Source organism: Alexandromys fortis, unplaced genomic scaffold (genome assembly GCF_014885135.2).
Source record: "Alexandromys fortis isolate MF-2015 unplaced genomic scaffold, M_Fortis_MF-2015_v1.1 scaffold_7, whole genome shotgun sequence".
Lineage (NCBI taxonomy): Eukaryota > Metazoa > Chordata > Mammalia > Rodentia > Cricetidae > Alexandromys > Alexandromys fortis.
In genome coordinates, this window is record NW_026067920.1 from 9,748,510 (window position 1) to 9,764,488 (window position 15,979).

A 15,979-nucleotide genomic window follows, 5' to 3' on the forward strand; every position below is an offset into this window, starting at 1 on the left:
GTGTGTGTGTGTGTGTGTGTTGCTTCCTCATTGAAATGGCATGCACCGTTGTCCTCAGAGAGCCTTCCGAAGAGAACACATGGCCTTTCTGCCTCCTGGATCCACATCACTTTAAAAGACATTAAACTAAGAAGTAGACTGTGATAAGGAAGAAAACAGAGCCATTTAAATGACATTAAACCGTCCTGTGAGTCAGTGTAAGCTTGGAGCTTTTGTTTGGAGGAAGACACCAGGAAGTTTCTGGTTGTCTGTTTCTTCAGGCACTTGTTTCCCAGGAGGACCTACCTTGAGGGCATAATGTCTCCTAAGAGTTTCCAGAAAGCACACAGCAGTTCTCTATACCTGTGAAGGACAGGACACTTCAGCTGTGGCCTTCACAGAAAACTGTGAACTTGGCAGTCTCCCGGATGGTTTTGCTAGGGGTTATGTTTTTTTCTAGAAACATCTTTCCCAGACAAGTATCAATAGTACAGCTCCCCGAAGTCAAGTACTTCCTCCAGTAGGAAGAAAGGTCTTCCAGAAAGTCATGTGACCTGAAGCCAAGCATTAACTTTGGGGTGAGGTAGTAAGGATGATGATGGTCTTGGGACCCTCATTCAGAAGCCCCAAGTGTCTTCACTAGGAGAGAACCAGGTGAAGTCAGTCCCCAAGGACATGTGTCAAATGGATAATGGAAATGCTTCCTCCTGAGATTCTGGGCATTGGAGGCCAGGAAGAGAGGCCCAGTTCTGAGGCATTTATCTGATACATTGTACCTGGCCCGGTTCTGAGGTATCTATCTGATACATTGTAACTGGCCCAGTTCTGAGGTATCTATCTGATACATTGTACCTGGCCCGGTTCTGAGGTATCTATCTGATATACATTGTACCTAGCTCCCACCAACCAGTGACCTGTGTTCTCTATCTCCAGGAGTGTGGTTGTCCTGCTGCTGCTGGTGTTTTCTATCTGCTTTTTGGTGGCCTGTATCCTGTACCTGCACATCACGCGGGTCCAGGTATGTTTGTGTGTCTTCTACAGGTGTCCAGGTATGTGAGCCTATGTCCAAGACCATGTACCTGAGTATTCTGTGTATAGTCTCATGGCAGAGCGGTCCTATCCTTCATTCTCGGTGGCAAGTAGAAGACATCTGTCTATATGGCAGGCAGGTGCTGGTTGAGTCCAGTGTACTGCGCCTTGTGTCATGTTTTGGGGACTGCCTTGGCCCAGTCAGTGGGTAGTAAATACTGATGAAAAAGGACCTTGAAGTATATATTCCCTTTGCAACTTGGTTGGAGTACCCAGGGCAGTTCGTTTCTTATATATCCATGCAACTGGGCTAAGGTGGGCATGGTCCAGGTGGGCTATCTGTGCTGTCGTGACTCTGATGCTCAAGGGTAATTTGGACTTTTGGAACAAAGGCTGAGCCTCCTCACTTCCCCTTAGAGGTCTGTTTCTCTTGGCCCTGTGCTCTTTTCTCATAGGCTCAGCCTATTTCCCAGTGCCCCATCTCCCACACACCCCTATTGGAGATGTTAGATCTGGGCTTACTTTTGTATAATTGTAGAAGATTGCAACCCCTTGAGAGAATTTAGTCTGATTTCACTCACTTAACTCCATCATTATTCCCAGGTACCTCTTGGCTTTTATTTTTCTGATTTAAAAGATACTCTATATTAAGACCACATTTACATCTTGTTGGCTTCCATAGGTTTAGTGACGTTTAGTTTAAAATTTCCGGCTTCAGATAATATTGCCTTTGTCGTAGAGTTTCAATGAAAGCATGACATCGGGATGGTAATTTTTAAAGCTGTCATTTTGTCTGCATTGATGGGAGCCAGTGTGTCAACCTGGTGGTGTGCAAATAGCACAATACGTGCAAACAGCACAATACATGCAAAAAGTGTGAAGATGTGTGTGTGTGTGTGTGTGTGTGTGTTGGGGGTTGGACATAGTAGCTCACAGTGTAGCTGAGGAACACAGAGACCCTGGAGCCCCACCCAGCATCTAATCAGGGGACTCCAGTTCCCTGGGGAAGAGCCACACCATTCTTCATGACCTAGCATCTCATTGGGGGACTCCAGGACCCCTAGGCAGAGTCACACAATTCTTCATGACCTAGCATTTCATCAGGGGACCCTAGTTCCCCTCGGTAGAGTTACTGACCTAGCATCTTACCCATAAAACTAATATTCAAGTCCAAATACCACCTGGCTGTGTAAAACGCATGTTCTGTGAGATCAAATTGTGACGGCTTCCCCCAAACCACCCCCTATGAAAACACAGCTGCCCTCCTGGGTGGCAACTCAGGACAGAATAACTCCTGGATGTTAACAGCCAGGTCAGCTGGCCCCCGCTGCTCACCCCCAGCCTCACCGAAGAGCAGCATGGAAGATTTCCTAAACTGGTGTTTTTGAAGTAGCAGCTCCCATTGTTTCAGGGGCTTCTCTGGTGCCCAGATTCATGCGGGCCAACACCTGGGAAGCAGAGGAATCTGCACTCCGCTGGAAAAGAGGCCGATGGGACTCAGCTCCCAGGAGGGTGCCCCAGGTCAGGGTTGATGAACTAAGGCAGCACATGGTGACTGGTATCCACCAGGCTTCAGTTTGGGGCTGATTAGGTTTGGTGGAGGCTGTGGGAATAGATGGTGGAGTAGGAGCTTGGGGGTGGAACAGTGGGCAGGTCAGCAGACAGGAAGTCAAGCCAAGCAGGAGCGAATCCAGCATGGCCAGCCACACAGGTGGGACTATGGACAGTTGCCAGGATGTATCTCCAAGGAGACTATGGCGTTGATAGTGTAGCTATGCTTTCCTCCGCGGTCCATGGGGACAGTTGCATTGGTCCCCGTTCCTAAAGACGACTCCCTTCCTTCCTTATTTCATCAAGAACGTTGAGAGAATTAACACTGAGCATGAACCAGAAAGGACTGGAGGGAGAACTCAGGGATGCTTCAAGCCAGGCGACTATTTCATTTTGCATGGTCTCTCTGCCACTTAGTGCTAGTATTGGTCCAATGCTGGCCTCCCTTGGGGTGACCACAATATGACAGCAGTTTCATCTTTTTCTCTACTAGATATGAGCATGCATCTAGAACAGGGGACTCTGCCCTCCACGTCATTCAAAAGATCCATTCGCCTCCTGCTTAGGGTGTCAGCCTCGACTGGGTGCATTCGGAGGGGCGGAACATGGGAGGCATGGATATCCGTCAGCAAGGGAGTTTCTTTGTAGGAACCTGACTGTGATGGAGCTGCTGTCAGCCTCTGGAATTTAAAGTTTGCAGACCCAGGAGAGAGAAAGCAAGGACATCTCTTTTGGCCTGCTTGTTCCTCCTGCTGAAGTCCTTTCCAAAGAAAGGGAATCAGCATGAAGACGCAGCGGGACTCCAGTGTTTGCTGACACACCATTGACTATAGCCAAACGTCCCTGATTGGGGAACAGCAGGTCAAAACCATCTGAGTTTCCTGTTGCTTCCTGACATAGCCACAGCCATCAGACACACAAAATCTCATCTGTTTGTGAGCTCCTGGCTCTAGAGAGTGTAGTCCATGCATGTCTTTTGATATCTAAGATATCAACTCATGGCTTCTCAAAAGGCCATGGGGAATGACTGATTCCTGGTCCATTATGGTTGGTAGAATTCAGTTCTGGGCAATTGTGAGACTCACTATTTCCTTGCAGATTGCTGCTCCAGACTCTCAGTGGCACAGGGAACCTCACTTTCACTCCCCTTCATTTTCCCCTCTTTCCACTGTCTAGGAAAAAAAATGTTCCGGCAAAAAGCTCTGCTTTTCTTTTTTCCCATTACGTTTTTATTTTTAATTAAAAAATGCTAATCAAATGTATGTATTGGATACAATATGATGTTATACATTATGTTGCAAACTGATTGTCGCATCACACACTGTGGCTTGTTTTTGTAGCAAGATCATTTAAAGTCAACTCCTAGCAGTTCTGAAGCATGCACTGTGTTGCCGTTCACTGTAGCCCTCCACTGTGCAGTCTTTCTCACAAGCTCGCTCTTCCCAGCTCACTGAAATTTTGCAGCATTTTCCCATGAGCTCCTTACCGGATCTTCCGGCATCTACCGTTCTTCACTCCCCTTGTGTGAACTTGAGTCTTAGATTCCACACCTCAGTGAGACCATACGGTGTATTTCTGCACCGGATTTACTTTATTTAACGTAACTCCCTCCAGGGTTATCAAGGTTTGGTACAGACTGAAAGGTTTACTTCTTTTCTGGGGCTGAGTAGCACTCCGCTCTTTGTCTGTTCGTTGGTCAGCAGGGTACCTTCGGTTAGGCTGGCCCCATCTTGGCTACTGTGAGCAGTGCTGAAGTGACCATGGGACAGGGGGGCACAGCTGTCTCTTCACCTCATTTCTGAGAGATGATCTTCCGTATCCCAGAGAGATCTCAGACTCGCTATGTAGTCAGGGAAATTCTGAACCTCCTCCTTCTACCCTCCTGAGTGCTGGGGTTACGGGAGCATGCCCCACACCTTGTCATGTGTAGTTCCCAAGGCGGAACTCGGGAGTTTGTGTCTCCTAGGCAAACACCCTCCTAGCTACATGGCCCATCTTCTCTTCTTCATATTGATTTCTTTCTTTTGGATGTATAGGAGGATTACTGGATCACATGGAAATTCTGTTCTTAGTTTGACGAAAGACCTTCATTCTGTTTTCCATAATGGTTGTGCTAATGTACATCCGTCCCCTACAATTATCAGTTGTTTGATAAGTCACTCCAGCCGGGCCATGGGCATCTCTTTTTGGTTTTAGTTTGCATGTCTCCAATGGTTTGTGACGAATGTTGCCCAGGGATCAGTATTGGACTTTTCTGTATTGACTTGCGAAGTATATATTAAATCCTTTAGCTGCTTAAAAAATGGATTTTCATTTGCTTGCTATTGAATTGCCTGTATTCCATATCTATTTTGAATATTTATCCCCTCATCACTTGTATGTTTGACAAATAATGTTTCCCAATCTGTGAGTTATTTATTAATTATCATAGATGCCAAAGCTCTGTGGCATTGGCCCAGCTTGTTTCTTTGGATGTAGCTCCAGAAGCATGGGGCTGGGGAGAAAGGGCAATGGGGTTGCCGCCAGCTAAAGAGCTTTGGAGCAGCAAAAAAAAGTCATGTGATCAGATTAGATGCATGAGTTACTCCCATCTGAATGACTTGTTACAAACCTTCTGCAGGGTTGTAATGTCATGTGATTCCAGCCATAGGCACTCATAGTCTTTGGTACAAGAACAGGAGTGAGAAACCTCAAGGGCTGTTAAGAACCATTGTCTATAGCAAGTATGCAAAACAAATGCCCATTTAGTTAGATTTTTATTTTTTTGTAGTTCGTAACCTGAATAGAAGTTTTGACAGTCTAAGAAACATTTCTGAGGGTTATGGGAGACTCCTAGTCTTGCCTGCTAATTTCTGAAGTTACTCTGTGTGATTTCTGTGTATGTGGCCATCCTTCTGGCTCTGGACTAGCATGGCCAGATACACTATTTGTATGAGTTGCTAGTTTTGAGTATTTAGAGAGTTCTGGAAAACCTGGACCCCTGCTTACAAGATACTGTCGCCTCCCTGGCACTGTGAGCTAGTTTCCAGAAGGTTGTTAAACTGTTCCGTGGAGCCTGCTGCATTCTGAAGCTCCTGTAAGACTCATGAATGGTGCCCATTGTTATTCCTAGGCTGTGCAGAGGCTGGAGCCAGGCTGGCCCTGGTGAATGGAAGTCTGTGTTGCTGAGTCTTGAATTCAGTGTTGTTGAGTACACCATGTCCATTTGGTGACGAGGTGCTGTCGTGTGCAGCCACTTCTGCCAGAAAACACCCAGTTCATGATAGGCAGCTCAGGGCTTGTGGTAACCAGACAATTCCATTTCTACCAAGTCCCAGTGATACCATTGCCAGGGGCTGGAGCAGATGTTTTCAGGTTCTAGGCTTACCCAAAGAATTGAAAGTAAGAGATTGCACAGGTTTTCAAAGGAACCAAGATAATTTTATTGGAGCAAGTCCATAGTTTAAATTAAAAAGGGATACACTCTCCGGTGGGCCACATGAGTGAGTTCTCAGTGCTTCCTTACATGGGGTTTGAGAGGAGAGACTTGGTTACTAAGGATGTAAAGTGGGCAGTTCTCTGTTTTGATTGATAGATTAGCTCATATATCTACTTTTTCTACTGAGAATATCCCTTCCTACAATACATCTGATTTTTATCGTGTGCATGCCGGGAAGCTTACTGAAGGACATAGTTTGCCTTATACATGCAAGATACTAAAATCTCTCCTCTGCTGGCCTGCCTTCACAGCAGCAGGCAAAGAGCTCTTCTTAGGAGTCATTACCTGTAGAGCATGCCAAGGCCTTGCTCCTGGGACCGTGTGGGCCGCAGACTGAGATCTGTCTTTCCCACTGCATGAATTCCCAACCATACCAAGCTAAGCTGTGATAAGAGCTGGGGACATTCTCTGATGATTAGGGACTTGCAGCTGTGCCTTCCCCAGTGGCAGAGATCAGATCAAGAGGGAAATAGAGAGAGAGGCAACATCAGAAGAGCCCTTAGGCTTCATACCAAATGGTGTCTGAGGTCAGCTAGACCGACCAGGGTTCTTATGAAACACTGTAGGGTCTGGACTTGGAAACCCGAACCAAAGATCTGCCAGCTACATATGCTACCCATACCACCCTGTCCTGACCCCAGAATCTATGGTCCTGGGCTTGTTTTATTGGTGGCCGTTGCCTCCCGGTTTTTAAACAAGAAAAGTCACACTCCCAGCCTCGTGGGAAGGATGACAGAAACAGCTATGTGTGTTGCCATGGAGTCCCGCAGACCCAGGCTCTGCCGCATATGTTACTTTCCATAAGGGGTAGTGGGCGCCATTGTAATCTATACTCTTGTTTTTAGGACTGTGAGAATAAAGAACCTCCTGCTTCATCCTTGATAGCATCTGTTAATTATTCCACACCGTATTCAAAGTAAATAAATAGATTAAAAATAAAAATTCTAGTAAGTGAAGAATTATATTAAACCTGTCTGTGATGATAAACTTTGAGAATATGAGAGAGACAGACAGACTGAGAGACAGAGATGACAAGAGAGAGAAATAGATAGTAGAGAGAGGGAGGGAGGGGTGTATGGAACTCCTGAGGTAGGAGAGTGCATTATAATGAAAACACCCAGTGCTTCTACTCAGTTAACTTTGGTGCCAGTCAGGGTGCCTGGGAGAGGGAGATGGCTGTTTCTCCTTTAAGTGCTGTAGGCATATGTGTCAGTGTGTGTCTGTGTTATGAATTGTTTTTGGCAAGTTCTTCACATGGGAGATAATAAATAGATAAAAGTAACCAAGACCATTGCGTAGCAGATGGAGGTCTAGTAAGCCCCTGGAGCCGGCAAAGGGCTCCACACCCGGCCTCCTTCGGAGAACTCACTGTGAACACCAAGTACCTTAACACTCACAGCATACTTTTAAAGTTCTCCCCCTTTCCTTCTCCCCCATCCCTTGTGGGTCACTGGGATTACCTCCCCCCCAGAGTCTTCCACATGGGAGGCAACACTCTACCACTGAGCTGCCGCATCCCTAACCCTAAAATGAGGTTTTCTTCTCCAGTGTTTTCCAGGGTGCCTGACGATCCAGATCCGCACCGTTTTGTGTGTATTCATAGTGGTCTTAATCTACTCAGTAGCCCTAGGATGCGTGGTGAGTGTCACTAACTTTGGCGTGCTCAGGGGCAGGAGCAACAGGTTGGAGAAGCTGAGCCGGGACCTAGGAGTCATAGCGGGGGCGGTAGGAGTAGAGGGAGCTGCAACACAGGATAGAGTTGTTTGGCTTGGAGACCCAGCAGGGGCTGGTACTACCTGGTCCACCTTGCTCACCTCCAGCCTTTTCTATAGACACTGGAAGGCTGCAGCAGCGGAGGCAGTTTGAGGCCTGGCTGTGGAAGCAGAAGTTGGGGAGAGGCTACTGTAGAAGGCTGGTGGGGGGGTCGGTGAGGCCAGATACTGGGCCTTCCTAAGCCTTTTCGCCCTTGCTCCCCAGGTGGGCTGCCTGCCCTGGGCCTGGAGCTCCCAGTCCAACAGCTCCCTAGTGGTCCTTGCCGCTGGCGGCCGGCGTACTGTGCTGCCTGCCCCGCCCTGTGAGTCTGCGCACCACGCCCTGCTCTGCTGCCTGGTGGGCACCCTCCCACTAGCCATATTCCTGCGGGTGTCCTCCTTGCCAAAGATGATCCTGCTGTCTGGGCTGACAACATCCTACATCCTTGTTCTGGAGCTTAGTGGATACACCAAGGTTGGGTGAGTATGGCCTCCCGAGGGAAAACTCTAGACAGCGTGATGTTAGTTATCATTCTCCTCTGATAATAATTTGCATGAATCACTATTATTCTTAATCATCGCCTCAATTACTAACTCTATAGTCATAGTACTCTCTCCCTCTCTAACACACACACACACACACACACACACACACACACACACATGCTTGTGCATGTGCACCAATTAGCAAGCCAATGTGAACCAAATATATACAGCTTTTTTTTTTTTTTTAGGTTAGTGGCTTTTCTATTTCTCTTCTTTAGTCTAGACTCTAGCGAAGCCTCTAACTTTTGGCTGAGATGAGAATCAGGCCTAGGGTCAGGCCCACGAGCCTTAGGCCTCGCTATCCATAGGTGGCTCTCTGCCCAGACCTAGGCTTGGATGGCCATATACTGCCTGGAAACCGACACTAATGGGGTTTCTTCTCCACCTTCCCAGGGGTGGTGCTCTCTCCGGGCGTAGCTATGAGCCCATCATGGCTATCTTGCTATTCTCATGCACACTGGCCCTGCACGCCAGGCAGGTGGATGTCAGGCTGCGGCTGGACTACCTCTGGGCAGCACAGGTAAGTGGAGCCCTCTGTCTCCTGGGGCATGAGCTGGCCATGGGGAAAGTAGCAGAGATCTCGCTTGGTAGTGCAGAAGATCTGTTCAGGGACTTACTCAGGTCTGTCCTCGAGGCTTGAGCTCTAGGATCGGCGCCTATGGGATGACTGTAGAGATGGCTGTAGGATGCCTGGGCTGGGGACAGAAGTCAGAGTGACTGTTATCTTAGGACCTGGCTATGGCCAGGACCCCATCAGGGTCCCTTTGAAAAATAAACATGCCAAACCTTGCTCCACTCACCCTGGACTTAGTAATTTTCAGGGTGTTTCTAATGGGAGAAGCAGGAGGGCCTCTTTTGTGGAGGCATCAGCGAGTAGCTGTGTGAGCTGGTCTCCGGCCCTGACTATCTGGGCGCCAGGCAGCCTGCCATGTTGCCTGTACTGAGCTTTCCATCCAAGTGTGAGAAAAGTGTTAGCTGAGGGTGCTTATTCGAACCCGGGTTCACAAAACCACTCTGGGGCATGGTGAGGTTTACCAGTGTCCATGGCTGGGCAGAGTGGGGCTGCCTGGTGCTAGGGTGCGTGCATTCCCCAGGCACTCGAGAATTGGGGAAGTTGATCAGCTTGCCCAGGCTTGGCTCCCATCTGCAGGACTTACAGTGGTCTCCCCAGCAGCAAATTGCCTCCTGAGCCTTCCTTACCTGAAAAAGAGGGGGAAGGCTAGTGAACCCGAGCCTTGGCAACAACTTCTCTTCTGATTCGGATGCACGCGGGACAGCCCTTGCCGTTAGAGTGGTTGAGTTTCCTTAGTTATAAGAGCAGCCCTGCCCAGGAAATAAAGTGGCACGTGAGCAAACAGGGTCCACAGAGGGACCTGCGGGTGTCGGACAGTGGCCAAGCTGGAGTAAGCAGCGGAGCCAGGCTATCGCTGGTCTGTATGATAATCTGGTCAGGCTCCGAGCCCTTGTGGGCAATGCGTAAGGCCAAGCAGGAATGTCTTCAGCCCAGGGCCTCGACTGTGCAGCCGGGACAGCAGGGTCCCAGCTCGGAGCTGGGGCTCAGATGCCAGATAGTCGAGGAGAGTTGGGAGGAGCCAGTGACGGTGGTATGGAGGGCCCCTGTGGACACAGGAGTCTTGAGGAAGGACAGGTGTCTGTGGTTGTGAGACCAGCTCTGACACACTTGGTAGAATGGGAAATCCTGTTAATTTGAGCCTTTGTTGGGGGGGCTGAGTTGAGCAGCAGCCTGGACGGTGGAAGGACAGAGACGGGCAGTGGCAGCAGGAATGACAAGGGCTGGGTGTGGCATCAAGAAGTCCCAGTTGCAGATTCCAACAGCTTCATGTAGTGCCAACACTGGTCAGATTCTCCTCCTACCAGCAGTAAGGCGGGGTGAGCGCCCATAAAATGGAGTGCCGTTCCCCTTCTTGGCACCCTGTCCCCAGGTCTGGCATGATGAAGCCTGCCGTGTTCTCTTAGCTTGGTTGTACAGATGGCTCTGTCCCTGGGCTGCGGGTCATGGATCCTGTTGGGTGGCCAGTTCTTGCGGCCGTTACCATTGACTCGCCTCATGCAGAAGCAGGAACTAAGGAGCCTATTGGCTTATAGCGTCCAGGCGGGGGGGGGGGGGGGGGGGGGGGGGGGGGGGGGGGGGGGGGGGTTGCCCCTGATGACGGAATTCGCAAGCTCCTGGCAAGGAACCCTGGCCAGTTGCATTTTGCCCGAGTCACACCAGGTAATGGGAAGAGCCTCTATGGCAGCTGGTATCGATCGTGGTCTCTGTTGAACTCAACTGTCTGTCCGGCGTAACCCAGCTGGCTGCCCGCTCTGGCCTGCTCTGGTCCACTGACCCTGCCTGCCATCAGCCAGATACTTGGGTTTCAGATCTCATAGTGAATATTTACTAGAGAAAAATGCACACGGGATGAGATTGGAAGGCCAGGACGCTTGGCACAACGAGGTGGGGGTCTAGAAGGCTGTTTACTAGGGAGGACATCCAGTTGTTCTGCAGTCTAAGCAAGGGGAAATGGGGCCTGGCTGTGAATTCCTTCTCAGGGGGCGATCACATCACCCCTTAGGTAGACATTTTTGTTTCTTGTGTGGATTGACATGGCCTTTTCTTGGCTTTCATTATTAAGCCACCATATTTGTTATTAAATGTAGTATTTAAATGTTATTAAATCATGTGGTTCTCTATCTAGTCACACTCTCCACCCCACCCAATCCGTATAGGTTTTCAGGAAGTGTAGGGCACAGATGTGTTCCCTTGAATGTGTTCCTCATGCGTGCATGTCATGATGGCAAGGTTGCTAAATGGAACATACCGACACATTTTTTTTTTTCCGTAGACAGGTAACAAGAAACATCCTTTTGCTTTCCCGTAACCCCAGCAAAACATGGAACTTTCGGGACTTTGTCTGTTTGCCCTCTGGATATTTAGTCAGGTTGTAGAGACGTGAGAGGACCTCAAACTCTTGCCTCATTGTCCGGACAAACACTAGCTGGGTTAATTATTTTTGGATACCACGTTGGCCATACAACCCTACATAAATAAACAGGTTTCACTTTGCCCTTGAGGAAATTCTTTGGCTCTTCACCTTTAACTATTGTCATTACTCCATTTCAACATTATTTTCTTCTTTGATTTTTTGAGACAGGGTTTCTCTGTGTAGCCCTGGCTGTCCTTGGAACTCGCTCTGTAGACCAGACTGGCCTCGAACTCACAGACCCGCCTGCCTCTGCCTCCTGAGTGGTGGGATTAAAGTTGTGCTTCATCATGCCCAGCAACTAATATTATTTTCATTGAATTAGTAGACATAATCCTTATGGCAAACATAATTCTAATTTTTATGTTCATTTGTATGGATGCTTTTAGCTTGCTTACCAGTAAATGGTTAAATCTTGGGTGAATACCCATCCTGTTGAAGCCATCACCAACTCTGAGGAGGGTTGCCTGTGGACTGCACCCATCAGTAGAACTAGATCAGACCCTGTTGCCTTTCTTTCTTTACCCCACAGGTTCTTGACCTTGCTTTCTTTTCTGCGCATATATGGCAGTAGCAGGGACTTTACATGTATGGAACTTAGGGTCCTTTTCCTGGGCCTCTGAAATGCTGTAGGTCATATCTTCCTTCTCCTCTGGTTGGCACTGTGAGTGGGCACATGGAGCCAGACGATTCCCAATTATCTCACACTCGGCCCCACCTCTTCAAACTTTCTCACCTGTATTACTGTGCCGTAAATGATGTATGTGTTTGGGGGCAGTGAGCGTGCCACAGCACATATATGGAGGCCTGAGGACAGCTTCGGGGAGTTGATTCTCTCCTTCCATCTTTTCGCTGGCTCTTCTGCCAGCCATCGACAGCAAGCACCTTCCTGCCGAACCATCCCACCAGGTCCATCTCTCATTCCTGATTAGTCCTACCACCTCTCAACACTACTGAGGACTGAGTAGTGTGCCCCCCAAATACACACATACCACCACACTGAGGACTGAGTAGTGTGCCCCCCAATACACACCTAACACCACACTGAGGACTGAGTAGTGTGCCCCCCAAATACACACATAACACCACACTGAGGACTGAGTTGTGTGCCCCCCAAATACACACATAACACTACACTGAGGACTGAGTAGTGTGCCCCCTCAATACACACATAAACACACAAACCACATGAGTGGGGACGTCTTCCATTTGTCGTAGTTTTCTGGGAGACTTCGGTAGAATTAGAGTTGTTTCTTCCATAAATGTTCGGGGGAATGAAGTGAAGCCTCTGAACTGGATGGTTTATCTGCTGCCGAATGAGATGTTAAAGTAAAATTCAAGTTCCCCCAAACCACGAGGCCCCCTAGGCCTCCATTTCCATTGCTTGCTGCAGTGGCTTTGGGAATTCAGTCCTTCCCTGACATCTGCTCTTTGTTGACTTAGAATTGGCCACAGCGGCCCTTGCTGTTCCTTTCATATTTGTGGAGCCTGATTGTGTTATTTAATTTCTTGTGATTGGTCACAACTGAATTTATTGTTGTCTTAGTGCCATTTGGCGGTGACTTGAGAGGGGCTTGTCCTTTCTGGAGTAAGCGCTCTGCTTGCTCGGTGTTGTAGACCCCGAGCGTGGTTTTAATGGTTCTGAGAGTGCTGGCGTGTGGGGTGACTTCATCATCGTTTGCTCCAGAGTATTCTCGGATTTTCCTCTTCATTTCTCCACCCAAAGAGGAGGAGTGTGTACTTTGATCTGGACGATTCTACAAAGATCTTGTAGTTAGTAACTTCAAAATTAATTTTCCTGTAGTCGGAGGACTCTCATGCTTGAAGCCCGTTAACTTCGTTGAGGTTTGCTACACAGCCCATGGTCTGTGTGTTCCTATAGAACACGTATTTCCTGTAGCTGTTCAATGATGTTTTGTAAGGCTTTTCATGGAAACAGCTTCAGAACAGAAATGAGAGTTCATCAGAACATGATCTAATCCTACATTTTAGAACCCTATTCTCAGAAAAAAAGTAAAACAAAACAGAAACCCTCCGGTTTATATAGAATAGCTAGAAAGAATATGATCATGGTCATTACTGATCAAGTTCTTTGAACCCAGTATTTGGCTAGTCAGGGCAGATTGTGCTGCAGTAGCTACCATGCCCAGCGTGACAGTAGCACTGACTAGCCGAGCTTCATTCTTCTTCCTGATACACACGTTTATGCAGGTTAGCTGTAGGTTACACTATCACGGTCCTCCAGACAACAGGCTGGACGCACCAGCCGAGAGTGCACCTTCATCTCCCTTCTTTAAGGGAGGCACGTCCACCTGCCACTGGCAACTGGAAGTCAGTGGAAAATATTAAGAACGTCTACCTCAGAATGTTCAGAGAGGATGGAGACTCTTGGAGTCTGTTGTGGGCAGGAGGGCTCGCATTGCTTCCAGACTCCTTTGCTATTAGATAAACAGGAGATTTATAGGGTCCACAATTCCAGCCCAGTCTGCTTGGCCTGAGCCACCCTGATCTAAGAGGCAGAGACACCATGGAGTGTTGGAGGCCCTGTCTGATCATCATTACACCGTGGTCTTTATGTGTGCAGAAGGTGTGTGTTTTACGGTGTGCCCTAGTTTATGTGGCAGTTACCAAACAAAGGATTGTTCCTATGATCTTTTAGATGAGGTCCGGGAGTGGTACCACCCACCATATGCTGGGCGTTTCCCATCCATCACCAATTAAGAAAATGCCCTATAGCTGAATCTTACGGAGGTGTTTTCTAACTGAGGCTCCCTCCTTTCAGATGACTCTAGTTTGTATCAAGTTTATATAAAACTAGCCTGCACACTGTACATGGATAGTTCATTTCCCTCTCTGGGCTTGCTCCAGAAGAGGTGGCTCCTAGAGCTAGGGGTGTCTCGAAAGAAACAGACTAGATGATTCAAGAAAGAGGACATCCGGAAGCGCCTTTGCAGCGACGATATGAAAACCAAGTAATGTGCTGTCCTGATATGAAAGAATGAAGTGAGCCGGGTGGTGGTGGCGCACGCCTTTGATCCTAGCACTCGGGAGGCAGAGCTAGGCAGATCTCTGTGAGTTCAAGGCCAGCCTGGTCTACAAGAGCTAGTTTCTAGGACAGGCTCCAAAGTTACAGAGAAACTCTGTCTTGAAACAAACAAACAACCAAACAAATAAACAAACAAAAAAGTATGAAGTGGTGGCCATGCTCCAGATGGGTGTCTTTGTCCCTGGCAGGAATCACAGGGGAGGGTGGGGCAATCGTGCAGGCTTTTGGTTGTGAGGAACACACTGTTTATTTCTGGCACTAAGCTGGGGGTTGCTGGTGTTCTCTGACTGAGAATGTTCTTTCAGGGTGATGGGTGAGAGTCACCCGTACACACGTCAACGTACCAGGGAGCTGCCAGGTCAGGACATTAGTTGTCTCGCTTTGTACTTTATCTAAAATTACAAGCACACCAGCTCTGACCTTGGAAATGCTTCGTCATGGTTGGTAGATGTGCCAGGCCAATCAGTTCTAAAATGTAGCACACATGAGAAAGGGGAAGCCTTTTGAAGAAGTGCTGAGAGCACATTTTAGAAACAGTTCAGTGTGTTTCTCATGCGACCTTGCTGACAAGAATAATGTGTGTCATCCAGTAAGCTATTCCTTAAAAAAAAAAAAAAAATCTGAGTCTTCTGACTATTTAGAAAATCTTAAGAGAATTTCAGTGGATTTTCATCTCATTAAAAATATAACAATTCTGTTTGATTTCTAAAAATAACTGCTCTGGGTAGGATGGACATTTGTCAGAATTCAACAACAGGGACCTTTTGACCTGTGCACAGAGGAAGACACATGCGAACATAGGAAGAACAAAGACCCTAGTGGTCCCTAAATCCAAATGCTGCTATAAGCAGAGCCCAGAATAAAACCTTTCAGCACAGTGTGCTGAGCCAGGGATAGTTTTCATTTTAGTGCTTTTTTTTTTTTTAAATCCTGTTTTTAGTCTTTGGAAGTTTCATATACATGCATAAAATATATTAATCATAACCATAAAAGGAAATTTAGACTTCCTTTTAAGAACATATATAACACTTTTGTGTGGGTCTGGGTGTAGAGGCGTACACCTTTAATTCCAGCACTTGGGAGGCAGTGGCAGGAGGATCTCTCTGAGTTCAAGGCCATCCTGGTCTACATTGTGAGCTTCAGGTCAGTCAGGATCATATAAGAGAGACTCTGTCTCACAAACAAAACAGCTAATACATGTCTTCTTTCCCATTTCCTATCCACACTTAAATTTTTACCGTTTCCCCATCTCCTATCATGTTCTGCGGTCACGTCTAATTGAACTTTCCCCTCGGTTGCCGGCCTGTAGGTTTCTGTGTAACTCTTCCCTCACCATTTCTTTTGGCTACACCTCTGCCAACATTTCATTTCCCCATCTCTTCCCCACCTACATGCTTGACTCTTTCCAGCTCCTCTCTGTTTTGATTTTATCTGTCTTTTATTGTCCCCTCTCCCTTAAGGCATATGCTCCAGAAGTCAGGGATTATTACAGCACATTATTTTCAAGCAAAGAATAGTCAATTATTTTTTTAATGAAAGTATTACTGCTAGTAACAATAATTATTTTAGAGAAGATAAACATGTTGTGCCATTAATACAACCAAGCTATTATTTT

The 15,979-nt window shown here is 47.6% G+C and overlaps 1 protein-coding gene across 1 annotated transcript in view; it reads left to right on the forward strand.

Annotated features, from left to right (window-relative positions):
* The window catches only part of Adcy1 (adenylate cyclase 1), a 110,678-nt gene that overhangs the window by 74,055 nt on the left and 20,644 nt on the right, over positions 1 to 15,979 (forward strand). The window contains exons 11-14 of the mRNA XM_050141382.1: positions 913 to 997; positions 7,586 to 7,675; positions 8,015 to 8,268; positions 8,728 to 8,854. Coding sequence (XP_049997339.1) covers positions 913 to 997; positions 7,586 to 7,675; positions 8,015 to 8,268; positions 8,728 to 8,854 — 556 coding nt within the window. The remainder of the gene's footprint in view (positions 1 to 912; positions 998 to 7,585; positions 7,676 to 8,014; positions 8,269 to 8,727; positions 8,855 to 15,979) is intronic.